Raw genomic sequence first — 27,619 nt, 5'->3', positions numbered from 1 at the left:
GGGTTTACTCCCGCTTTAATAAAATTTGGCATTGCCACCTGTGCTCTTTTGTGTTTTAATGTATTTCTATGAACTATGGCATATAATTTCATTTTTTATACACTGTGCAAAACATGTGCCCAAAAAGAAAAGACTTACGGTAACCTCTTTCCTGCAGACCGTAGTTCCTGGTACATATCAATGCCACATATCCAATACTAGTCCATAACTATGCACCTCTATGGATCAACCAATACGATTGTACATGTGTATCTCAAAGATATGTTTGAAGTACAATTTCCCTTTTGAAAGACTATTTATTCATACCCAACAAAAATAAAATACATATATACTATACCGTGGTTTCTAAAAACAAACACCAGAATGATGGGTCCCTAAAATCTTGGGGCATTCGTTATAATAAGAATTAACATTTTCATAAATGTTCTACCTATTTCAATTCATCTTTAGAGGACTGTAAATAACTAGCCAATGAAGAGGAACATGCTAGACTAGATCGACATAGGTTTTATTTAATTGTACACACTTTTGCAGTGACTCAAAATTGCATTGTCAATGGAATTTATGGATGGCTTTATGGAGCTATAAGACCCCTGATTTATAGAGTGGAGGGTATACATAAATGTTAACCACTTTCAGACCGGAGAAAAAGTGCTCCAAATAGTGCTTATATCATTTTAAACAATATTCAATTTATTAACCACTTTCAGAGCGGACCATTTTGCTGGCTTAAGACCAGACCACTTTTTGCGATTGGGCACTGCATCGCTTTAACGGACAACTACAAGGTCGTGCGACGTGGCTCCCAAACAAAATTTACTTTTTTTCCCCACAAATAGAGCTTTCTTTTGGTGGTATTTGATCACCCCTGCGGTTTTTATTTTTTGCGCTATAAACAAAAAAAGCAACAATTTTGAAAAAAAAACGCATTATTTTTTACATTTTGCTATAATAAATATCCCCCAAAAATATATAAAAAAACATTTTTTTTCCTCAGTTTAGGCCGATACGTATTCTTCTATATATTTTTGGTTAAAAAAAACGCAATAAGCGATTATTGATTGGTTTGCACACAATTTATAGCGTTTTCAAAATAGGGGATAGTTTTATGGCATTTTTATTAATATTTTGTTTTTACTAGCAATGGCGGCGATCAGCAATTTTTATCATGACTGCAACATTATGGCGGACACATCGGACATTTTTGACTCATTTTTTTGGGACCATTGTCATTTATACAGCAATCAGTGCTATACAAATGCACTGATTCCTGTGTAAATGACACTGGCAGTGAAGGGGTTAACCAGGGGTGGCAGTGTAGGAGTTAAGTGTGTCCTAGGGGCATGTTACTAACTGCGGGGGGCTGGGCTGTGTGCTAGTGAACACTGATCTCTGCTCCAATCACAGGAAGCAGAGATCAGTGTCACTTGTTGCTAGGCAGAACCGTGATATGCTGTTTACAACGGCATCTCCCCGTTCTCCTTCCCCGTGCGACGCTCGCGGGTATCCCCGCGGCGATCGAGTCCGCGGGACCCGCGACCGGACTCATGGGGTTCCCGACCGGCACGTTAGCTGCCTGAGGCACGCATGCGATGACAGGGTGGCAGATTCAACTGGATGTACCTGTACGCCAGTTTGCCTGCCCGTGCCATTCTGCCAACGTACATGGATGTGCGCCGATTGGGAACTGGTTAAGATCTATACTTCTGTATGACGTGCAGGACCTATGGCTGGCTATTTACACACAGGCGTGGATCCATCAAAAAGGTTTTGAAATGGGAGATACATTATTGGAAATGTTGATTTTTAGACCCCTTTCCCACTGGAGGTGTTTTTCAGGCTAAGAATCGTGCCTGTAAAGTGCCTGAAAAATGCCCCATCTGCAATCACAGTGTGAAAAGCTGCGCTGGCAGGACGCCAAAAAAAGTCCTGCAAGCAGCTTCTTTGAGGCTCTTTAAGAGCGGTATACACCGCTCCTAAAGAGCCCCATCGGCAGCAGTGCTTTGCAGGCACTTTTAACCCTTTGTTCGGCCACTAGCAGGGGTTAAAAGCATCCCACTAGCGGCCGAAAAGAGCCTCTAAAACTATGGTAGTGTGTTGCTAAAAATAGTGGAGCTTTAACGCAGACGCCCCCATGCTGTCAGTGTGAAAGGGCTTTAAAGGCTTTATGTAAACTACTGCTGGTAAACGGACATTGAGGAGCAGTTGGGCGTTTTTTTTCTTCAGCTGCCCCTGAACTCTCCTCTATGTTATCTTATCAGTACATGTACACAGGATCGTTTATAGTCGTTTCTAGGCAGTTGAGTTTAGAAGAATTTTTTGGAAAGCAAAAAAAATGCGTTCAGGACGGATGTTCAGAGGCATTTGAAAAGCTAAACACCTGTAACAGCTTGTAAACACAAGTAAATGTGGTAACTCACATTAGCCGTGTGCAAAGGCAGCTAAATGCGGCATTTAAATGCGGCAAAACAGGCCTTTTTAAACGTCAGTTACTATCTGTCAAGTTAAATTGTTGAGGAGAGGTTGTAAAACGTTCCGTGTACATTAAGCCTTACTTTAGCAACTGCCTCAAGATAATAGGTACCCATCATTCAGGAGTTTGTTTTTAGATACAATGGTGCATATGTTTTTTTATTTTTGTCGAGAATGAATAAACCGTTTTTTAAATGGGAAGTTTTACTCCAAGCACACTTTTGAGATTTACATTTACTGTACGTTGGTGAGTCAGTAGGGGTCCAGTGTATAAGTATTGCATATGAAACATACAAATGCACTAACATATAAATATAATGAGATACTTCTCAGTTTTGTTACTTCAAGATTCAATACATCAACAACACAATTTATAAACTTCTGGCCAAGGGTGGGCTGTGAACTAGAGAGGATTATGTTTAGAAAGGATTACAAGAGGGAAGATAGCACAGGGCTGGCACACTCACTAGTTATCTAATTGGTAGACTATAGGAGGAAATGTTTTGCATTAATATGCTGTAACTGCAGATTCTGGATAGTGGTGCCACCCCCTGCCCACATAGCGGTAATAATGGTAGTATTGGTTGGGTTATAAAGTGGTTGTAAACCTCAGATATGAAATATAAACAAAGCATATCCATCTATAGTGTGTACTTAAAGTGTAATTTTCATTTTTGTCTGATGGCTCATTACCCTGCTACCAGCATGAATCACTTCTTACAGGTTTTCCTGACACTAAAAGAAAAAAAGTGACAGGGGAGGGACCTCCAGCTGATTACCAGCCTCAGTTCTGTTCCTGTGAGCTGTGTGAAGGGCGGTGTATCCCTTCCCTCCAATCAGCTCTCAGAGCTCTCCTTTGAGCTAACTTCAGCTCTCTGCCCCTTTTTTTCTGACAGCTCAGACAAGCTTTATAAAATTTAGACTTTGAACGGTAGTAGAGGAGAGAAGACCGCAGATAAACAGGTACAGTTTATGTAGGAGGATTTATTGCATCTCTGTGTATCATCTGATGCCAGTCACTTCACTGGGTATATGTAAGGGTTTACAACCACTTTAAATCACAAATGTGGATGAAGATAATTAGATATGTTTTGACAGTATTTCCATTGTGCAAAAATAAGCAGTTTGGAGGGAATTTTGTCAAAAGTGGTGAAAAGTGGTATACATTATATAGAAGATAACATACATGTATCTACAAATTTGTTTTGTTGTCAACTTACTGCAGAAGTGAGACGGGCAAGTGCTTGAATTTGCAGAACTCTGTTGTTGGCATCAGTCCCATTTTCTAGCTTATCAGCAGACCTGTGAAATTAAGTAGGAGGTTGAATGTTTATGGTTTAAGTTATCACTTATGAAAACATTAGAAAACACTGAAAAAGATGAATTCTTCACCCTAGGATCACATCTATGCAGCTGTGGTTGATGCGTTTTCTGGTGCGTTTTTAAACCTAGGGTCTAGTCACCTACAGCCAATCTATTAGCTGAGTGAGAATAAAGTTTGCCTACCCTCCCAATCACTGGTTCTAGGTCATAGCAAGTGCACTGTCTCATGTTTTTTGCCCCACCTTACTGAGGTGTCTGCTTCTGCTAGTGTAATACGAAGGCTAGCCAGACAACAGAGGTAAGTGGGGGTGGCACAAGTCGGCCCATGAGGACAATGACATTTTTTCTTCCAACAAAAAAATAATTCTTGGAAAATAAAGTTTATTAGAAAATTGCAGGAAACTGGTTGCTGAAAAACATATGTCAGAAAAGACATGTCCTGAGCTGAAGGGAGATCACAGAAATCATTTCAGGTGACAGCTGATGACAGATCACATGACCTATTTAGCTCCTTGCCAATATAAAACAGACTATAATACATCACAATGCAGCAGGGCCTTTTTTTCCCCAAGTGTTACATTATGTACTAGTTGTATGATGGGTTTTTTTTTTATGGGAAAATGGTCCAGCTGGTATACACATCACATGTCTATGTTGAATATCCATATATACAAACAAGAAAATGCCACCTAGAAATAACATGTAAACAGAATAATAATACATATGGTCTAGTCTTAGCTACTTGATGTTTACACTACCTAAATGCAATGTGTACACCACAAATAAACACCTGCAGACTTTGTGCCATATGGCCTTGCAATGTTTAAAAACAAACATGACAAGAGACATACATTGTTTGAAAACAGATGAGCACAGGTTCTGGTTTTAGCAGTCCATAAAATCGCGCACCATTCCATCAACCTGTCTTCTCATTGTGCTAGCCTGCCTCTGTAAAAGACGTACGGATTTTAATGTATGTATAATTCTCCAGTCATCAGAATGTGAGCTAACAGCATGCTCCTTCCACAGACATCCCGATTTGTTTTTGCTGCATTTTTTTTCCACATGAGCCAAATAACATCCAGATAGTCAATTTAATGTACTCATATATTTGACGTTAATGTGATCTACTGCAGACACTTTACTGCTGTTAGATCCGGGCTTGGTTTACACGCTTTTACATTTACAGATTCACTTGACAGAATGGCTGAATTTATTACCATGATGCTTTGAAAGGGAGTGTGTCGTATGGAAATAAAAACCTCTTACTTCATGTTAATTCATTTCCTCCGCCTATTAATTTATAACCGTTAAAAGGAATGTTCCATTCCTCACTTGTTTTTGCATATTAACCAAGTTTTTCCTCCCTGGTGATATCACTCACTGTACTATACCATCATCTGGCATCACCCACTTGGCTTTCTCCAGAATACAGGATGAAGAGCAGAAGTGACATAAAACACTAACAATTGCTTGGTGCAAAAATGAAGCTTCTATATCATTCCATTTTAAAGGCAACCGACAAATCAGCTGACCCTTTCCCAGTGTAATTCTATGAATTCTAATTTAAAAAAAAGTACATTCATTTATGTGCAAGAGAACATTTAGGAAACAAAATTCTGTCATTATTCTGATGTTATGGCATTGCACAGAAAAAACACAATACAAAGATTTCCTGGCACACTTATTGGCAAGTCAGCAAAAAGAACAATTTGCACTATAAAAAGTGTTTTTTAGCTGCACACATTTGCAAAGTTAAACACAGAAAGCAATACAAATTGCCCTCTATCCAAAAAAAAAAAAAAAAAAGGTTTTTGCATTTAGTTATACTTTAAGTAGCAGTTTGTAAAAGATGAATTGCAATGTACTGGTACAATAAAACATCTTACATTGGAAACAGTTAGTGGTGAATTTTGCATAAAACCATTTTTCAAATGTCTTGGTAGGAGCCACTGTAGTAAACAACTTAAGGTTTTGACTCTACCAGCTTTTTTTTGAGAGGAAGTTCTTCCCTGCACTGGGATAACGCTCAGAAGAAAAGTACGCACGACTTTCATCAATGAAAGGGCTACCTGCAGTCTCATGGATGTGGGCAACCCAATTTCCAAAAAAGTTGGGACGCTGTGTAAAATCTACATAAAAACAGAATGCAATGACTTGCAAATCCCATAAACCCATATTTTATTCACAATATAAAATGGAAAACATAGCAAACGTTTAACCACTTCCCGACCAGCACACGACGATGTACGTCGACAGAATGGCACGGGCAGGCATATTGGCGTACAGGTACATCCAATATTCAATGCCGCCCTGCCAGCGGCGTGCTCCCGCGCTGGTCGGGACTCCCGTGAGTCCGGTTTCGCGGGACCCGCGGACTCGATCGCCGCGGGCATCCCCGCGATCGTCTCACGGAGCTGCCGAATGGAAGAAATGCCGTGTAAACAGCATTTCTCCATTCTGCCTAGCAACTAGTGACGCTGATCTCTGCTCCATGTGATTGGAGCAGAGATCAGTGTTCACTAAATGAAAGCCCAACCCCCCCACAGTTAGTAACACACCCCTAGGAACACTTAACCCCTACACTGCCACCCCCTGGTTAACCCCTTCACTGCCAGTGTCATTTACACAGGAATCACTGCATTTATATAGCAGTGATTACTGTATAAATGACAATGGTCCCAAAAATGTGTCAAAAATGTCAGATGGGTCCCCCACAATGTCGCAGTCACAATAAAAATCGCTGATCGCCGCCATTACTAGTAAAAAAAAAAATAATAAAAAATTATTAAATAAAAATGCTATAAAACTATCCCTATTTTGTAAACGCTATAACTTTTGCGCAAACCAATCAATAATCGCTTATTGCGATTTTTTTTACCAAAAATATGTAGAAGAATACGTATCGGCCTAAACTGAGGGAAAAAAAAGTTTTTTTATATATTTTTGGGGGATATTTATTATAACAAAAAGTAAAAAATAATGCGTTTTTTTTCAAAATTGTCGCTCTATTTTTGTTTATAGCGCAAAAAATAAAAACAGCAGGGGTGATCAAATACCACCAAAAGAAAGCTCTATTTGTGGGAAAAAAAAGGACATCAATTTTGTTTGGGAGCCACGTCGCACGACCGCGCAATTGTCAGTTAAATTGACGCAGTGCCGAATCGCAAAAAGTGGTCTGGTCTTTGACCAGCAAAATGGTCCGGTCTGCAAGTGGTTAAACTGAAAATATGCACCATTTTAAGAAAAGAAAAAAAAGGTAATTTTGAAAACGATGGCAGCGACACATCTCAAAAAAGTGGGGACAGGGCTATGTTTACCATGGTGTAGCATCCCCTCTTCTTTTAACATTACTCAGTGAACGTCTGAGAACTGAGATCAGTTTTGGGAGAGGAATGTTTTCCCATTCTTGCCTGAGCATATGCCGCTCTAAACCTGGATATATCTTTCAGCATTGTTGGTGTCTTTCCAGATGTGCAAACTGCCCATTCCATACACACTAATACACCCCCATATTATCAGAGATGCAGGCTTTTCAACTGAGCCAAAAGGTCCCTTTCCTCTATTGTTCGGAGGATGTGGCACCCATGGTTGCCAAAAAGAATGTGAAATTTAGATTACTCTAACCACAGAAAAGTTTTACACTTTGCTATAAAAAAGGAAAAAAGGGCGTGCCAGCGTGTGCATTATCCTTTGGATATGTATTTATTAAAAAACGATAAAAAAGAAAACTACTCACAAACGACTGTAAAATTCTTGCAATAAAATATTCGCCAAGTAGCAGCATAAAATCTAAAACGAACAATACTCTCCAAGGGTCACAGAGGAAATCACAGGACCACTGCCAGCTGACGCGTTTCGAGGGGAATACCCCTCTTCCTCAGAGCTCAGCAGTGACTTTTTTTATCTTTTTGACACTTTTAATAAATACATATATAAAGAATAATGCCCAAGGCTGGTACGCCCTTTTTTATATCTTTGATCGTTAGGATACCCCTATCCTTGAGGGCAGAAAAGCCTGTGACATTATATAGTCTGTCTGGCAATTAGCTTGTGCGCAGGAGCGTTTCTTTTCTGCTATCAAGTTTTCCACTTTGCATCAGACCATTTTAAATGAGCTTTGGCTCTGAGAAGATGGCAGTGTTTTTGGATCATGTTCAGATATGGCTTCTTCTTTGCATGATAGAGCACTACCTTGCATTTTTTGGATGGCACAGCGAACTGTGTTGGCAGACAGTAATTTTTGGAAGTATCCCTGAGCCCGTGCAGTGATGTCCATCATAGAATCATGCCTGTTTTTAATGCAGTGCTGTCTGAGGACCCATTTACTTCTGAGACACTCTGATGCTCTTAGATAGTCTTTTTATACCCAATCATGTTACTGTTGCAATTTAACCAAATTAGTTACAAAATGTTCTTCCAGCTCTTCCTTGTTAGTATAATTTATTTTGCCAGCTTCTTGTTGCCTTTTAGCAACTTTTCTTAGATTTGTTGCTACCATTAATTTCAAAAGTACCGATTTTTTTTCTGAAAATGGTACATTTTCTCAATTTAAACATTTGATATATTTTCTATTGTGAATAAAATATGGGTTTATGAGATTTGCAAAGCATTGCATTCTGTTTTTATGTAGATTTAACTCAGTCTCCCAACTTTTTTTGGAATTGGGGTCATATATCCATCTAGCCAATTGTGTGTAATACATTAGGAACTATTTAAATCTATAACAGACTAATGCTCATAGATATTTCATGGCTGTAACTGACTTTAGATTTGCCATATGTTTCCATATACTGTATATATAAAGTGATATTAAAGCTTTCTTTTTCTCTTGTTTTTTTTTTAAAAGAACAAACATGTTTTACTTACCTGCTCCGTGCCGTGGTTTTGCACAGAGCAGCCCGATCCTTTTCTTCATGGTCTCGCCGGCGCTCCTGGCTCCTTCCCCTTGACCAGTGCCCCCAATAGCAAGCCGGTTGGCCCTGTCCCTGCTCTCTCCTCATTGGTTCACTGACTGTGGTTGACAGCAGTTGGAGGCAATGGCTCCCGCTACTGTTCAGTCAATGAAGAGAGAAAAACCTGGAACAGCCCAGGCTCTTGTGCACATTGTTGGATTGAGAAGGGGCTCAGGAAAGTTTTAGGGGTGCTGTGGTGGGGAGCAGCACAAAGAAGATGTTTTTATCTTCATGCTTAGAATGCATGAAGGTAAAAAACCTTCAGCCTCTACAAGTACTTTAAGGCTAAATCTATTTTAGTGGAAAAATACTGTATGCAGGATGACAGTAATATAAATATTAAGATTAGGACTACTGCAGGGTCAAATTAAATAAGAGACAGGGTTCGGTTCAAGTTTGAGCTCAGAGATTAGGGATTAGGTTAAACTTTATGATTGCATTAGGTTTACATTGTTTCAGAATTGTGGCACACTAAAACATTGAAAAACGTATGCAGTATCAGTATGGCAAACTGGCAAATTTGCCAATTTCAGAATCCAAATATCAATATATCAGTATAACATACCTGCTAAATGGTTCTAATCTTTTTCATCTCATCATTTACTCTACTCAACCAGCTACCTAAATATCTATAGGTGCCATATCCCTAACTTCTGAATGGCCTTGGAGCTGATCCTGCAATACTGTAGTGCAGGCAGATGTGTGTTCATTGATTTTGTACAAGTCTCTCACGCACACACATCATTACTTCAAATTACATTTACATAGTATAGGGTCATGGGAATGGCAATACCCAATAAATTGACAGATTTTTGTGGATCTTGTTCCAAAGTATTCTAAACTCTATAGTTGTAAATATATGAATGTACCTACCCTGGCCACAGTTACAATATTAACTGAAATACAAATAGGAATATCAAGGTCATTTCTATTTCAGTCTGTCCATTAATGCTTAGTGTTATAACAATTGCAATGCAACAGGGTATGCTGGCAATATTATGTGTCTAGTCACTTCAAAGTATTTGGCAGATCGCTGATAAGAAGAAAAATACTTACACATCACAAATATTGGAAGTCAGTGGAGCAAGTGGTGCAAGCTGTTTTAAGAGACGAACCCCCATCTGCCATCCTCTGTCCCTTCCGAATTCACAGACAGTTTCAGCACACTCATCAGAAGAAAACTGGTAGAACACAAACCCATCTTGGAAGCAATGTTGTTTGTCAACTGTATGAAAAAGTGAGAGAATGTTAGGCAAAAAAGAGGTACCCAAATGGCAGTTGCCAGTTTTACTCTACAGAATTACTGGAAGGCTGCCTTTAAAATAAAACGAAATATGACATGTCCTGACATTCATGTACTCTTTTAGAAATGTTATGAAAAACTATGGTAAAATAAATAATGCATAAGGCTCAATTCACTTTACACATGGATAAGAATCTTTATTTTCAGCCACGTGACTATAATTTTTCCAGTTTCACTGGACTCCGCTGAAAGTAATTGGGAATTGAGATAATGTAACATCTCGCAGCTACAGTCCTTGTATGTAGTTGCTACATTGGTTTTATTTTTTAGCCTTTTTTTTTTGTGTTTATCTGGTGGTCCTGAGAGTAACACACTTTCTGTTCCTAGAGGGAACTAGAGTAGTCGCATAGGCTGGGCTTCCAACATATGAGCCTTTGCCTATCGTCATTACATTGTGGATTGATGAGCCTATTAGTTTAGATGTGTGTACCATAGTGCATGATGCCTCCAATGTATTTGCCCTTTTTGTTACCGTATTGTTTTGTGTTTTTTTTATTCCTATGTTTTGTAGCATATGCCCCCTCTATATATTTGGGGTGAGCGGTTCTCTTTCCATCAGTGTACGAAAGCCTTTATAATTTGGGAAGCCTCTCTGACAAACTTCACTTGTACAAGCAATACCCAATCATGTTACTGACCTGTTGCAAATGACCCTAATTAGTTGCAATATGTTCTTCCAGCTCGTCCTTGTTAGTATCACTTATTTTGCCAGCTATTTGTTGCCTTGTACCAACTTTTTTTTACATTTGTTGCAACCATTAAATTTCAAAAGTATTTAATTTCTTTTTCTGAAAATGGTACATTTAAAAAAAGAAAAGTACAACCACATCCGAGGACTAGTAAAATGCTAAATTAACTTTTTTATGGGGGTGGGGGTATAGATTTGCTTTAAATAGCACTTCAGTTATCAAATAAATAACTATGGGGTTGTTCCCACAGGTACTGGATGCAAAAACATCCAGTAACTGCTTGATTTTGTCCTTATTCTCAACCAATGTCCCAGCAGGGAGATCTTCCAGAGAGAGAAATTAAAGTCAATGAGCAAGCAACAAAATACAGCACAAAATAGAAAATACTTGTCTGAGTGCGGGTGTGTATTCAGGCGTTTGACTAAATGCTTTTACTACAAAATCAGGATGGTGCTTGGCAGGTGTTTGGAATGTGCTCTAAAGCCTGTGTGTGCAAGACCTAACAGAAGTGATGTCAAAATAAGACAAACTAACAACCTCCAAGTGTGGTCAACAGCCCAAGATGAACAAGCAAACAGCCTAGACAGTGACCGAAAATGAGTAAATTTATTCATTTTAATCTAAGCAGAGAAGAAGGAGCTTCTAGGTGTATTAATAAAACACTTTAATGGCAAGAAGGGTTAAAAACACTTAGAAGATGGAAGTGAAAAAAAGGCATATCAATGAATCCATAACATCCAGCAGGATGCCTCCTGGGAGTAAAGACAGTGGCAAACACTGTGTCTCTGATCCAAGATGGAGAGCCGTGCTGTCAAGACCAGCATGGAATCCAGGCAACCGGAAGTGATGTCAGAGTGGGCGGGACATGTTTTGGAGTATGCCCAGTCACTTCATCTTGTAAGTGTTTTTAACCATTCCTTGTCATTAAAGTGTTTTATTACTGCACTTAGAAGCACCTTCTTCTCTGCATTGTTTTTACTATAGCGTGTTCTTTCCTCTTCTGAAGTACTGCTGTGGTGTATTAATCACTTTTCTTGAGCCAGTCATGTACTGTATGCTAAAGTCTCCTTGTTATCCCGAGCGCCCTATTCTCCACATTCATTTTAATCTCACTGATATTACATTGTGCCAACTGGTATGGGTTACAGAAGGAGTGAACCTTGTTAACTGACCTGCAGGGCATAATTATCTCTTCCCATAGTTACTTATTTATTTTCTTTTGCGTTTATTAAATATCTGAGCTCTGTCTGTTGATTGCCAAAATCAGTAGCTGTCGGTTGTACATCTGAGTTGAAGAGCTATTTCCTCCATTTTTCACAATCACTTTACTCTTGAAGTCTGGACATTTATCAGCAAGTCAGAAGGGTCCTTTATTCAATACCACTAATTCTCTGTAATCTGTCAATAATCCACCCACAGATTAGTGGGAGCAATGTACTAATTAGTAACATCACATAATTGGTACAAAAATCTTACGCTGGTTTATTGAGAAAGGCTGTTTAGTGGTCATATACAAAGCAGGCCTACCCACAGCAACTACTCAAGCGCTGTATTTCTTGACTGCCTGGCCACAGTAAAGGGAAATCTAACTGATCGCTACATTGCTTTTTCTACTGCCTTACTGGTAAACCCAGAAATGCACAGTTGGCACATGGTCACATTTATTTATACATATGTATAGCTACATTAAAGTGTTACTAAACCCAGTAATATGAAAATAGTTCATCCACCCCCCCCCCACAGTGCCCACCGCGTATAAATCATCTTTTTACATTAAAATATTGCCACTATATACCTTTTTGGGTGCTCTGTATACCACGTTTACATCATAAACTACACATTTTCTTCAGTGCTGAGATTTCAGGAAAGGGGGGTAAAGAGTGTACTGTCCCACAGAAGCGGGCTCTTGATAGACACGTAAAAAAGCGCTGCCACTGAAGAGACACGACCTGGTTCCTTGAAGATATTCCGAAAAAAGATTCAAGACGATAGACAGACTAGAAACCACTGGATAATTCTGTTCCCACAGAGGGGCGGCCCAGGCTAATGCCTCGACGGACAGGAGGGATATAATATAGGCTACCTTTGCCTAATCAGACAGGAAGTTTTTGGGGCTGAAGTTCAAAATGAATGGTGCACTGGCTAAGGAACCCCCTGCAGGCCTTGGAGTCCCCAGAGTAAGCTGGAAGGAGCAGGTAAATGCAAACTGTTTGTGGCTGTGGCTGTTAACAGAATAGGTGCGGCAGCAGGTAGCAGTTGGGGTTGTTGAACCGGGGGGTCCTAAGGAGGCCTGAAGCTGTTCAAAATGGGAGGCCAAATCCTGAAGGAATCGCATCTCCTGGGTCTGATTAGATTCCTGTTTCGCTAGTCTGTGGACTATGCCCTGCAACTGATCATCGGCGGGTAACTAAACATCAGCCGGGTCCATGGCTGATCAAACTGTCAGGTCACCTGAAGCCAGTTGACAGATGCACCCCGTTGGGGTCAGGAGTGCACCGCTAAGATAGTGGACCCTATGGCTGACTGCTGCCGAAGGAAGCTCTGGGGAGTTCAGGAAAGCAGGCCCTCTGGAGCACCAACAAGGATCACAGTGGGAGCTAGAGCATGAGATTTCCCAGGGCGTAGAGTCTAAGAGCCAGCAGGTGTTCACCAGAGCCCCTAGTGGAGGGGATGGACTTTGCTGCAACTGACTCCAGGTTGCGGCCCCCCAGGGTCTCCCAGCTCACGCTCACGGTAGGCTACTGAAGGATAGAGAGGAAGCAGCAGACCGGAACAAGGGATAGTCAGGAGATAAGCCAAAAGGTCAGGGCAACAAGCAGACAGGGGTAGTCAAAGAACACACCAAAGGTCAGAGTATGGAGAGCAGGCAAGGATAGTCAAGAACAAGCAAAGGATGGTAAACAGAATCAGACTTAGAGCACACAGCAAGAGACACACACAAAGCCAAACACACAATATTAATCAGCAAGGCTGGCTTGCAGTGCACAGGTTAATATAGTGTTCCTAGTTAGAGGCTGGGGTGGAGATTACTTAAGCGGACAGGTGTGAGCGTGCAGGCCCTAAGGCTGATACACAACCAGAGGTAAGCAGACAGACAAGGCAAGAAAGTATTACTGCAGATTCATGACAAGCCGATCCAATATAAGCTGGCCGAACGTCCGGCTTCCGTTGAAAGGACATGACCGAAAAAAGGTATCTGATCAGCACTCTCAGTCAGTGGCTGAGAGCTCAGACCGGTGTGTTCTGGTGGGGTGGGGGGCATCCCCCTATCAGAACACAATAGCTCAGTGGGGAGATCACCATACTAAGATTGAATTGTTAGCACAGGATCTCCTCCAGAGCTCTTCAGTTTTTTTTTTCATTCAGCCCACTGAGTTGAAAAAAAAAAACTGACAGTGTGCACTAGGCTCAATAAGGATAGGTGATGAGCAGAAAACGTCTGGGAGATTAAACGCTAACGATCGCTGATATAGATAATGTACCAATCTTTTTTAAAACTTCATTTTTTTCATAATATTTTTTATTATGAAAGTAATAGGGCAACATAAAACAAATGCGATACTGACACAATTTTTGATAAATGAATGCATCAATATTTGGTTCAATGGATGTAGTAACAATTCTCAATGAATTCTCAATGTTTTCAACAGATACTGCATTTTGGTTCTAATTTTGTCCTTTGTGTGCTTTATCCTTAAAAATAGTTGCTCAGAAATATAGATGCTGGCAAAAACGGATGACATGAATAAGGCATGATAAAACTTAAAGTCCAGTAAAAAGACACTGCCAAATGTATCTTAGGCCACATGTGTTCGCCAAGTGCAAACACATTTTTACAAAAAATTCTAGAATTTTTTTTATATTTATTATATATATTTTTTTAGGTAAGTTTATCATTTTGTGTTGGGCCGCAATAATACCTGTCTAAGGGCTACAGGTTGACCACCCCTGATTTTAAATCATTTATTTAACTCTTCTAACCTGAGCTTCATTGCACTTTAACCACTTCAATGCAGGGCACTTTTACCCCCTTCCTGCCCAGGCCAATTTTCAGCTTTCAGCACTGTTGCATTTTGAATGACATTTGCGCGGTCATTCTACACTGTACCCATATAACATTTTCAGGTTTTTGTTCCCCACAAATAGAGCTTTCTTTTGGTGGTATTTGATCATTACTGGCTTGTTAATTTCCTGCACTACAAATAAAGAAAGATCAAATTATTTTAGAAAAAAATAATTTTCTTTGTTTCTGTTATAACATTTTGTAAATAAGTATGTTTTCTCCTTCACTTACGGACACTAATAAGGCAGCACTCATGGGCACTGATGAGGTGGCACTGATGAGGAAGCACCGATGGGCACTGATAGGCGGCATTGATATGCAGCACTGATAGGTGGCACTGATGAGGGGGCACTGACAGGCATTACTGAAGGGCACTGCCTGGCATTACTAATGGGCACTGATTGGCATAAAATGTGGGTACAGGTGGGCACTGATTGGCATCACATGTGAGTACATGTGGGCATCACTGGTGGGCACTGATGGACACCACTGGCAGGCACTGCTGGGCATTGCTAATGAGTCTGCACTGATAATCAATGCACTGGTCATCAGCGCAGACCCCCCCCCCCCCCCCCGTCAGCAGAGCCGCTGATGGGCTCTTCTCTACCCGCGCCTTGTCAGCGCGAATGGAGGAAAGCTGATTAAAGCCACCAAGTCACCATGTAGTAAAGAGCCTAGGTCAGAGGCTCTTTACCTAGATTGGAGATGCAGTGTGTCTAATCGACACACTGCACCACCGATCACAGAGCTGCGCGCCCCCAGGGGGCAAGCACAAGCAGCATATCCTGCTGGACATCATATCAGGTTAGCAGAACCAACCCACAGCCGTCATTCTGCATATGGTTGGCGGGAGGTGGTTAAGCAGTGATTGTGTAACTTATCCTTCACATCTGGTCAGACCTGAAGGTAATACTTTCTCCACTAATATTTTCTCCAAAAGCCCTTCTTTCAGTCTTTATTTATCCTTCCCAACAAGACTGTTAACTGCTTCCCGACCGCCTCACACTGATATATTGCGGCAGAAGGGCACATACAGGAAGATTAACATACCTGTACGTTGCCCTTTAATAGGTGGCTTGCGGGCGCCCTCCGGGAGCTCCGTGACCATGATCGCGGGTCCTGAGGACTCGATACCCGTGGCCATACCCGCGATCATCTGACGGTGAGGAAGAATGGGGAGATGCTAATGTAAACAAGCATCTCCCCGTTCTGCCTAATGACACTGTCACTGATCAGCGCTCCCTGTAATTGGGAGCGATGATCAGTGACGTGTCACACACAGCCCCTCCCCCCAGTTAGAATCACTCCATAGGACACACTTAACCCCTAGAGCGTCACCTAGCGGTTAACCCTTTCACTGCCAGTGACATTTTTACAGTAATCAATGCAATTTTGTAGCATTGATCGCTGTATTAATGCCAATGGTCCCAAAAATGTGTCAAAATTGTCCGATGTGTCCGCCATGTAGCAGACACGATAAAAATCGCTGATTGCTGCCATTACTAGTAAAAAAAAAATATATCAATAAAAATGCCATAAAACTATCCCCTATTTTGTAGACGCTATAACTTTTGCGCAAACCAATAAAACGCTTATTGCGATTTTTTTTACCAAAAATATGTAGAAACTGAACTGAGGAAAACAAAAAGTTTTGTTTATATGTTTTTTTGGGGATATTATAGCAAAAAGTAAAAAATAATGCGTTTTTTTCAAAATTGTCACAATTTTTTTGTTTATAGCGCAAAAAATAAAAACCACAGAGGTGATCAAATACCACCAAAAGAAAGCTCTATTTCTGGGAAAAAAAGGACATCAATTTTGTTTGGGAGCCACGTCACACGACCGCACAATTGTCAGTTAAAGCGACGCAGTGCTGAATAGCAAAAAGTGCTCTGGTCAGGAAGGGGGTAAATTCTTCCGGGCTGAAGCGCTAAAGCAGTTGTAAACGTCAGACATGAAATATGAACCAATCATATAACTCTGTCCCTCTATAGTGTGTACTTGTCTCTATCCAGAACACTGTGTTATTTCTGTCAGCTGCTTTGTTCCTCTGTCATAAACCACTTCTAAAAAGGTTTTCCCGACACCAAGAGCTGAAAAGGTGACATAGCTCCAATACACAGCCTGTGATTGACAGCCTCAGCTCTGTTTCTGTGTGCTATGTGAAGGGTGGGTGTCCTGTCCCCCCCAATCAGCTCTCTTCACTGAGCTCTGCAGAGTGCAACTTTAGCTCCCCATACCCTGCTTTCTGGAAGCTCAGGCAAGCTGTATACAGTAAATTCTGCAAATTGAAAAGATGTAGAACTGCAGATAAACAGGTACAACCTATGCAGGAGGATTTGTTTCATCTCTGTGTATCATCTGAGACCAGTCACTTAGGTATATGTAAGGGCTGCCAACCACTTTATCATTTTAGTATACAGTAGGTCCACTTTAAAACTAAAAAAAATAATAATTGCAAAACAAATCAAATTTTGGCAAACTTAACGCTGTGTGCGCATATTTTGAAATTAAACACGATGAAAAATTAGTTTATTTTACAGGCGTGAAAAGAAAAGCCTTTCAGCATAACAGAGATAGGAAACTGTCAGCGTGTTATCAGAAATTATCTCTGTTCATAAATGGGAGTCACAAGAATGCAAGCACATAGTGCTTCTAGCTATATACACATTCTATACTGTAAGTATGGCTGCTTTCATGTGATGGATTTCAGACTTATGTAGGAAACATATAAATCAACGCTGAGCATCTAACAGAAAAAATAAAAATCTAAAGGACAGTAAACCGTGTAAAATAAAGACTTGTAATGCATAAATGTGTGTACATTTGCATTACATTTCTATGGTGTCAGTAAATTGTTGACATGACCGTCTGTGAAAAATATAAAATATTCATATTAATGGTACCAACTGTTAGAACCAGGGCTGGATTAAGAGCATCATGTGCTTGGTGCTGAAGATTTTGGTGAGCCTTTTACTGGGCACCCTTCTGCTTTCCAAGAGCCTCTGCTGGCATGCGCCCAAACTCAAAAGTAGCGCAACTGCACAGGCATAACACTAGGGAAGCCTGGCAGTTGATTTGCCAAGTTTCTGTAAGGGCCGTGCATTGGCGTGCACTCTGATAATAATTTGAATATTTTTTCTTGTTTATGACCACTCCTTTGCCTCGGGATGTAATAGCTGAGTAGGTCAGAACCGTGCAAAAATGTCAGTTTCCAATATAATCAGAAGAGTTCCTGATGTAAAAATGTGTGCTGTCAGTAAGTTGATAATATGAATGCAATCATATGGTAACTGTACTAAATCATAATATTACTGGCTGCAGTTATAGGGGGTGAGATATTCTATTCCTATATAAAAATGAGCACAGATTAATGCATGAATTAGTTTGGCACAAGAGCACTTTAAACACGGTTCACGTTATTTCTAATATTGATTATTATATATTGATGCACTTCTATATAGATTTATGTAAATTACAGGTTGTCACTGCAATTATCACAGTATCGCAATTATCGCACAGGGTTGCAAATTTCTCTATTGCATATGAATGCTACATGTGTATATAGAGGTATGTATGCTACACGGGTTGTCATTAGGAGGATCGCATAGGATTGTAATTTTTAATTGTTCATGAATCATGATCGCAACTTAAAATCGCATAAGACTGCATTATTATGTTCACTAGATTTTTTTATATGGAAGTAGAATATCTCACCACCACAATTTAACTGCAGTCAGTAATATTATGATTTTGTAAGGTTACCGTATGATTACATTTGGATAGCGCAGCATTATATTGGTATAAAACCTTTTGACATGAGCACAAGGGATGTGATCAATGCTAGCAGCTGTCCTTTAATCATCTCTAATTATCATTTGGATTTTCACATGGTAGCTCGCAAGATTCTGTTTGTTTTTTTGATAATATTCAGTACACAGAAGGGAGTTTATTAAAAGCGGTATTAAAGAAGAAGTAAACCCTTTGGAAAAAAAATAAATAAACACCCTGCAAGACAAAGGCATAATGAGCTAGTATCCATAGCATACTAGCTCATTATAAATTACTTGTGAATTAATGATACACCAAAAATTACTCCCTCATACACCGTGTATCACCACTGCGCTAACCAAACCTACAACCCTATACCTTAAAGCCGCTACTTACACAAGACAAATTCAGTGTTAGTGCAATATCCCTTTTTTCCACAACGAAAAAATGAAAAAAACATGCAGTGCTTATGTATGCGATTCTCTACCAAATCGCATACAAGTCTATCTCATCTAATGTGAAACACACAGTAAAAAACTATTTCAACATGCAATCCAGTAATTATGCAACATGCAATCCAGTAACCCACACGTGCAATGATAAAGAAAATGTTAATATACAATATATAATATATAAATGCAGTGTCCTTTTCTCTATTACACCCAAAAATTAATCCAAGTGACAAAAGTTTATGGTCCAAAATCCATAAGTGATAGTCCACAGAAAAAAGTGATGATCCGTGTCCTTTAAATTATACAAATCTTGCAATTACTTCCTTCACCACACCTCAGTGTCCGTGACTTCCCTAATGTGATTAAACTCACCAGCTGAAAAGCCTCACACTTCCGTGTTTGGCCAACATTGCTTTCCACTCTCTAAACAGGGTTTTAAATGGAGGATCCCGAGGCTTGCAGTCTCCACACTCACTATACTTCCCTTGATGGTTCAGACAAATACAGCCATGCAAGTAAGAAAAGAGATTGCCTCAAATAGCGTAATAATGTTTAAAACAACTCTTTAATCACATTAAAACATCTCACTCCAATGCACTCACATGAACTCCAAAAGTGATTAGCCAAACAAAATTGCACTTCACATCACTCTTTAAAACTTTTTAAACTTTATGCTGGAGCATGGATGGTCGCGGCGGACCCAGGAACTATGAAGTGGCCAAATTGCTTCTCACCCTTCCTCGCCACCACTCTCGCTGAATTCTCAGATCAGATCAGATCAGAAGGCAGAGTATGCAGCGTCCTGTGCCTCTTCTTTCCACTCCCATCGTCCACTGATCACCCTGCAGTGCTCAGCGCTCTATGATAACGATACTACACGTTCGCCAAATAGCCACGCCCTGACATGTTTCGTCACTAGTCTGACTTAATCAATAAACACACACCCTGCAAGACAAAGGCATAATGAGCTAGTATGCATAGCATACTAGCTCATTATAAATTACTTACCTGAGATTGAAGCCCCTGAAGCATTCCTCGTTCCCCTCCTCCATCGCTGCCATATCTCCCGGAGTGACTTCCGGGTATCGCGGCTCCGGCGCTGTTACTGGCCGGAGCCGCAATGACGTCACTCCCGTGCATGCGCCATACACATTGGTGCCTGTCTTTTGCAAATATCTCCTAAACCGTGTAGGTTTAGGAGATATTTCTTGCACCTACAGGTAAGTGTTAATCTAGGCTTACCTGTAGGTAAAAATGGTCTGCAAGGGTTTATAACCACTTTAAACCAAAAACTTGTTTAAGGCTGCTTTCACACTGGGGCGGGCGGGCGGGAGTTGATGGTAAAGCACCATTAGTTTTAGTGCATCGCATAGTAGTCCATTATGTGTCACTTACCTGACACAGGAGCCAGCGAAGTCACCGCTGTCCCCTGTAGTCCGGCGCATCCATCTTCTCGGTGGGTCTCGCTGTTCCGCTGCTGTCATTCGGCGAAGCCGTCACTCCCGCGCATGCGCACGGGAGCCGCCACGCGCGGCACATCGCCGTTGACGGGTGCCATGCTCAGTGCGCCTGCGCGCCGATGTCTACGGCGCATGCCCTGTTGACAGCGGTGCCTGTCTTTCGGCAAATATCTCCTAAACCGTGTAGGTTTAGGAGATATTTCTTAGACCTACAGGTAAGCCTTAATCTAGCGTGTTGTAAGGGTTTACAACCACTTTAAGACAATTCATTTAACGTTGACAGGGATGCTTACATTAATCAGCTTTTAATGATTTATAGAAAAGCTTTAACCAAAAAGGAAAAACTGTTTACTGTAACTGCTTATAAAAAAACAAAAATGTAAGAGGGTTCTTCAACTTCTGTCCATTACAGATTTGACACATCCACCCCCCCACACCCCCCCTTCCATAGTGTGTAATTGGTTAACCAGTTGAGCCCCGTGCTATAGCCGAATGACGGCTACAGCGCGGATCTCCTTTGCCGGGACGACGTTTACTGACGTCGTCCCGTGCACGAGCGGCCTGCGCGCCCCCTGAGGGGCGCGCGCGGCGCGCTCTGTGATCGGCGAGTCTATGAGACTCGCCTGATCACCGATCCGAGCAAGGGGTCGATCCCGACCCCTTATCACGTGATCAGCTGTCAGCCAATGACAGCTGATCATGTGATATAACGGAGCCGGTAATCGGCTATTATTCCTCCTCGCGCTAACAGCGCGAGGAGAAAAAAAAGAGCCGATCACCGGCGGCCGTGATCGGGACATCAGTCCCGATCACGGCCAGCCCTGCCAGTGCCCACCTGCCCCCTGCTTTGCCACATAAATAAAAAATGTGTCCCCCCTGTCAGTGCCACCCAGCAGTGCCCACAGTGCCACCCAGCAGTGCCCACAGTGCCACCCAGCAGTGCCACCCACAGTGCCACCCAGCAGTGCCCACAATCTGCCTCAACAAAGGTGCTGCACCCCAGTGCCACATATCCGTGCCCAGCAGTGCCGCCCATCAGTGCCCATCAGTGCCCAGCAGTGCCGCCCATCAGTGCCCAGCAGTGCCACCTATCAGAGCCACCTATCAGTGCCCATCAGTCCCATCTATCAGTGGTACCTATCAGTGCCCCTTAATGCCACCCATCCGTGCCACCCATCTGTGCCACCCATCTGTGCCATCTTAGCCCATCAGTGCCGTCTTATCTGTGCCCATCGGTGCCACCTTATCTGTGCCTATTAGTGCCACCTTAACTATGCCTATCAGTGCCCACCAATGCAGCCTATCAGTGCCCACCAATGCAGCCTATCAGTGCCCACCAGTGCAGCCTATCAGTGCCGCCTCATCAGCGCACTTCAATGAAGGAGAAAAATGACCTGTTTGCAAAATTTTATAACAAACTATTAAACATGATTTTTTATTTTTTTTGCATCTTTTTTTGTTTGTTTAGCAAAAAATAAAACTCCCAGCTGTAATTAAATACCACCAAAAGAAAGCTCTATTTGTGGGAAAAAAATTATAAAAATTTCATTTGGGTACAGTGTTGTATGCCCACGCAATTGTCATTCAAAGTGCATCAGCGCTGAAAGCGGAAAATTGGTCTGGGACTGAGGGGGGTTTAAGTGCCCAGTAAGCAAGTGGTTAATATGCTGTTAGGCATACAGTCCTCAATGTTGCCAATTTCTTTGTGCTTCTTCAAAAGAGCTTGAACAGCACACCATGAAACCCCAGTCGGCTTTAAAATCTTGGTTGGGGAGAAACCTTACTGATGCAGGATAACTACTACCTTGTGTGCTCAGTCTTGCCATGATGTATGTGACATAAATACGACTTCCACAACCTCAACTTAGTAGAAGAGTTTGGATGTCCCTCACTCAGTTTTAAACCTCTTATACAGCGGTTTCTGTATCCATTAATGACTGTGTTTCAACCTACATATGAAATCGATGATCATTAGCACCTGACCTGCTTGGTATAATTGGTTAATCCTACATCTGCCTCTAATCCTACCTAAGCGCTGCCTTTGTGCAAGTTTAAGAATTGATGCTAGTTTGAAGACAAAGGGTAATCACACCAAATATTGATTTGATTTGGATTTTTCTTCTGTTTTCTCTCTTTGTATTGTGTAAAGTGATAAAAAATAAACAATTAAAATATATATTTTCATTTCTTCACACCTGCCTAAAATGTTTGCACAGTACAGTATGTGAAGAGAAATCCCAGGTACAGGCATACTCTATGATGGATTAACAGTGGAATGCATAAACATAACAGTTATTGCTCAAATAGGATCTACATAAAAATGATGTATACACAGATATGAAGTACATGGAGAGTTTAGAGCACATTATCAAGTTGTGGAATTCTTTCCCCTAGAGGCACAGCTACCGTGCAGTCAGGGGATGGAAGCAACACAGCAGTCCACCAAATTATTTTCACGCCAGTAACTCTTTAGAACAGCTGGATGTTTTACAGCAGAAGATTGCTGCACTGTCTGCCCTCGCACATAGAATATGATTGTTCTGCAATCACCAAAATGTTTTCATTAAACAGACCTGAAAGGAGAATTCCAAGCTTCAGCAAGATCTGCCAGATGCCGGCGGCTGTGTATCTGCACTGGACAAATGGACAGTTCTGCAAGAGCCAATCCACTAGCTCTGAACCCACACAGCTCCTTCTGAAAAACAGAGCACATAGGAGGATTTTAGAGACTGGTCTGACATAAAGGAATAATCATGAGCTAGTGTATAATGACAGTCATTCCTATAAGGCTTCATTCACACAGATGTTCAGGGACAGCAAATTTCTGCGTTGGGTACTGCCAGCTGTGTTTGCTCAGCCACTACAAATCAATGACAAGCTCCGCATCTGTTCACATGTAATCACACATGAAACGATTACCTGTGGTTAAGGACTGACGAGTGGCCCGGGACACAAAAAGCCTGTACACAGAGACATCATCTGTCCCACGTGTAATTGTTCCTTGTGCAATTTCATCCAAACAGCCACTGACAGTGTCAGCCTGTCATTGATTCGCAAAGACTTCCTGTCTGCAGCTTATTACAAACACTTGTTCGTACACGCTGCAGAAATGTGATGATATGGGCAGTGTATGGTCATGGACAGCCATGTGACCTAAGCCTTTGAACAAATTAACAGAAACATATCGGTGTATGTTTGGTTGGTGTACATTTCTGTTTTAATGGTTAAAACGTTTTAACCCTTTCATGACCATTGCTACTTAGATAACAATACCTCTAGGACTAATTTAACTAAATTCTAAATATCTAAATACATTTTACACAGTTTTTTTAGGAACATATACTGTTTGTTGGCTTGTATTTGTTACAATATTTTGATAAATACCCTGCACTAATTTATTACTGTATGCTGATAAATGTTTAGAAGAAATGTGAAAAAAAAAATCTGTATGTTTTTTACTTTGTAATGATGTTTTTGTAATCCTTTTTTTCAGCAGATGCACACAGCTATCAAAGCTGTCAATTCAAGTCAAAGCTACTGCTTCTGAATTGAGAGGTGCCAGATGACACACCCAAAAAGACTTGCAGCTGTAATTGCAGCGAAAGGTGGTTCTACAAAGTATTGAGTCAAAGGGGTTGAATACAAATGCATGCCACACTTTTCTGATATTTATTAGTAAAACATTTGGAAAACCATTTATCATTTTCCTTCCACTTCACAATTATCTGCCACTTTGGGTTGGTCTATCATATAAAATCCCAATAAAATACATTTAAGTTTTTGGTTGTAACAAGACAAAATGTGTAAAATTTCAAGGGATATGAATACTTTTTCAAGGCACTGTACATGCTATGTGTTAGAAATATGAAGGGTCTTCAAAAATACAATAGGTTGTCAGGAAACTATATGTGTAATTTGTGTCACTAGAACACCTGATGGTGCTCCTTAGATGTTGGGCCTCTCTATGTGGCTAGGCTGTAAAAAAGGTTTAACACACTTGGTATCGCCATACTCAGGATGAGTAGTGAAATGTATTTTGGAGTGTAATTTTTGCTATGTTCTTGCGCTGTTTTATAACTGTCTTATAAATTGAAAACTTTGTGTAAAAGAAAAAAATGGGTTTTAATTTTCATTCCACATGTTCAAACAACTCATAATGCCTCATAGAGTACACCTAGGGGTGTTCTCATTTCAAAATAGGGTCATTTTGTGGCAGTTTCCATTGTCCTGCTGATCCAGGGCCTTCAAAAATGTGATAGGTAGTCAGGAAATTAGATATGTAATTTATGCTCCTAGAAGGCCTGAAGATGCTACTTGGATGCTAGGGCTCTGTATGTGGTCAAGCTGTGTAAAAGTCTCACACATGTGGTATAGCCATTCTCAGGATGAGTAGCAGAATGTATTTTGGGGTATAATATTTGGTATGTATAATGCTATGCGATGGAAGTATCTTATAAATTGACAACTTTGTGTAAAAAAAGTAGGTTTTCACTTTTTTGCACGTTTTCCAAAAACTTGTGGGAAAAAATGGCATGTTTAAAAGACTCATAATGCCTCACAGAATATATGTTGAGGTGTTTGTTTTCCAAAAGGGGGTCATTTTGTGTGTAATTCCATTGTCCTGGTGCTCCAGGGCCTTTAAAAGTGTGATAGGTAGTCAGGAAATTAGATGTGTAATTTGAGCTCCTAGAACGCCTGGGGGTGCTACTTGGATTTTGGGCCTCTGTATGTGGCCAGGCTATGTAAAAGTCTCACACATGTGGTATCGCCATACTAAGAATAAGTAGCAGAATGTATTTTGGGGTGTAATGTTTGCTATGCACATGCAATGTGTTAGAAATATCTTAGAAATTTGCAACTTTGTGTAAAAAAAAGGTTTTCATTTTCTTTTCACATTTTCTAAAAAACTTGTGGGAAAAAATGGCATGTTCAAAAGACTCACAATGCCTCATAGAATACATTTTGGGGTGTTTTGTCATTTTGTGGGCAATACCATTGTCCTGGTGCTCCAGGGCATTCAAAACTGTGATAGGTAACCAGGCATTTAGATGTTTAAATTATGCTCCTAGAATGCCTGGAGGTGCTACGTGGATGTTGGGCTAGGCTGTGAAAAAGTCTCACACATGTGGTATTGCCATACACAGGATGAGCAGCAAAATGTTTCTTGGGGTATAATTGTAATTATACCTATGCTGTGTGTTAGAAATATCTTGTTAATACGACAATTGTGCGTTAATTTTTTTATTTTTTTTAAATAACATTTCTTCATTTTCCCAAAAATTGTGGGAAAAAATTACAACTTCAAAAAATTTGCCATTCCTTTTACTAAATACCTCAACTTCTCAAAAGGGGGGTAGTTGTCCTGTCCTGACATTTCAGGGCCATGAGAAATGATAGACAGTCAGTATATCAGGAATGATCAATTTGCAATGATATGTAGCATAGCTTAACCATTTGCCGACCAGCCGCCGTCATTATACTGCAGCAGGTCGGCAAGATCCAGAACGTGTTGTAGCAATACATCGGTCCCTTTAAGCGGGATAGCAGGCACAGTGGGGGTGCCGATGCTTGTGACCGGTGGTCGCGATGACTGCCGGCCACGAGAGGCAGAACAGGGACGTGTGTGTAAACACACACATTCCAGTTCTGTGAGGAGAGGAGAGAGAGAGATTGTGAGTTCCTATGAGCTGGGAACCACAATCTCTCATCTCCTATAGTCAGTCCCATCCCCCACAGTTAGAACACACACATAGGGAATACCGTTAACCCCTTGTTCACCCCCAGTGTTAACCCCTTCCCTGCCAGTGACATTTATACATTAATCAATGCGCATTGATCACCGTATAATTGTCAGGCGACCCAAAAATGTGTCAAAAGTGTCCGATGTGTCCGCCATAATGTCACAGTTACGATAAAAATCACAGATTGCTGCCATTACTAGTAAAAAAAAATAATAATAATGGCATCACTCTATCCCCTTTTTGCGATTTCTATTACTAAAAATATGTAGACGAATACATATTGGCTTAAACTGAGGAAAAAAATAGCTTTGTTTTAAAAAAATTGGGGCTATTTATTACAGCAAAAGGTACAAAATATTGTGTTTTTTCCAAAATGTATGCTCTTTTTTTGTTTATAGCGCAAAAAATAAAAAACGCAGAGATGATCAAATACCACCAAAAGAAAGCTCTATTTGTGGGGAAAAAAAATTTGTTTGGGTACAGTGTCGCACGACCGTGCACTTGTCAGTTAAAGTGACGCAGTGCCGTATCGCAAAAAATGGCCTGGTCATTGAGCAGCCAATTCTTCCGGGGCTGAAGTGGTTAAAGACTCTATAACTTTCACACAGACTAAATATACACTAAATTGGGTTATTTATACTAAGGATATGTAGCAGTATAAATTTTAGCCCAAATTTTTTTAAGAAAAATTACTTATTTGCAAATTGTTGTAATACAAATTAAAAAAAAAAATTTTTCCCCAAATTTTTCACTTTTTTTACTTATATCACCCAAAAAAAACAGTACTGATTAATTACCACTAAAAGAAAGCTCTAGTTATGTGAAAAAAAAAATTGTTTGAGTACGGTGTAGCACGAGTAATTGTCATTCAATGTGAGAGCACTGAAAGCTAAAAATTGGTCTGGGCAGGAAGGGGGTAAAAGTGCTATGTATTGAAGTGGTTAAACAAATCTTTGATTAAATCTTGGTTTTTTACCTTTTTCCGATTCTATAAATCTATATTTTACTTCCATTTAATTTTTAAATATGATTCACTTACTATTGTTTATTGTATTTCATGAGGAAATAGGCTAACTGTAATGTATACTCATTTATTAACTGCCAATGCATGTAATGTTATGTTATCCACTTTCATACAAAACTTCAATAATCAAATAATTAATAAAAAAGTTTGAAAGTGTGCAGATTAGAAAATTAAAATTTCAAAGTGGATTGGCTGCCATCAAGTTGAGACAAACTTTGTCTTAGACATTTTTTATTAATTTCCCCATTGAGTTAGAGAGGTTGGTGTTTTGACAAATTGTGCCACAGAAGCCAAAAATAATGTAAAAGAAGATTGTTGAGCACTTTCTCGGGAAACAGTACTCTGTGGATGGAACATTAATGTTGG

The 27,619-nt window shown here is 40.4% G+C and overlaps 1 protein-coding gene across 1 annotated transcript in view; it reads right to left on the bottom strand.

The window, feature by feature from the left end:
• Positions 1-27,619, bottom strand: part of RAPGEF5 (Rap guanine nucleotide exchange factor 5) — a 437,226-nt gene that overhangs the window by 272,768 nt on the left and 136,839 nt on the right. Inside the window, exons 4-6 of the mRNA XM_077491236.1 lie at positions 23,062-23,183; positions 9,807-9,975; positions 3,693-3,774 (exon numbers count right to left, since the gene is read on the bottom strand). Coding sequence (XP_077347362.1) covers positions 3,693-3,774; positions 9,807-9,975; positions 23,062-23,183 — 373 coding nt within the window. The remainder of the gene's footprint in view (positions 1-3,692; positions 3,775-9,806; positions 9,976-23,061; positions 23,184-27,619) is intronic.

Source organism: Lithobates pipiens, unplaced genomic scaffold (genome assembly GCF_037356315.1).
Source record: "Lithobates pipiens isolate NorthernLeopardFrog02 unplaced genomic scaffold, aLitPip1_a1.2 Scaffold_19, whole genome shotgun sequence".
In the NCBI taxonomy this organism is placed as follows: Eukaryota; Metazoa; Chordata; class Amphibia; order Anura; family Ranidae; genus Lithobates; species Lithobates pipiens.
Note: the sequence above shows the minus strand (reverse complement) of the source record. Positions and strands in the feature narration are given on the sequence as shown.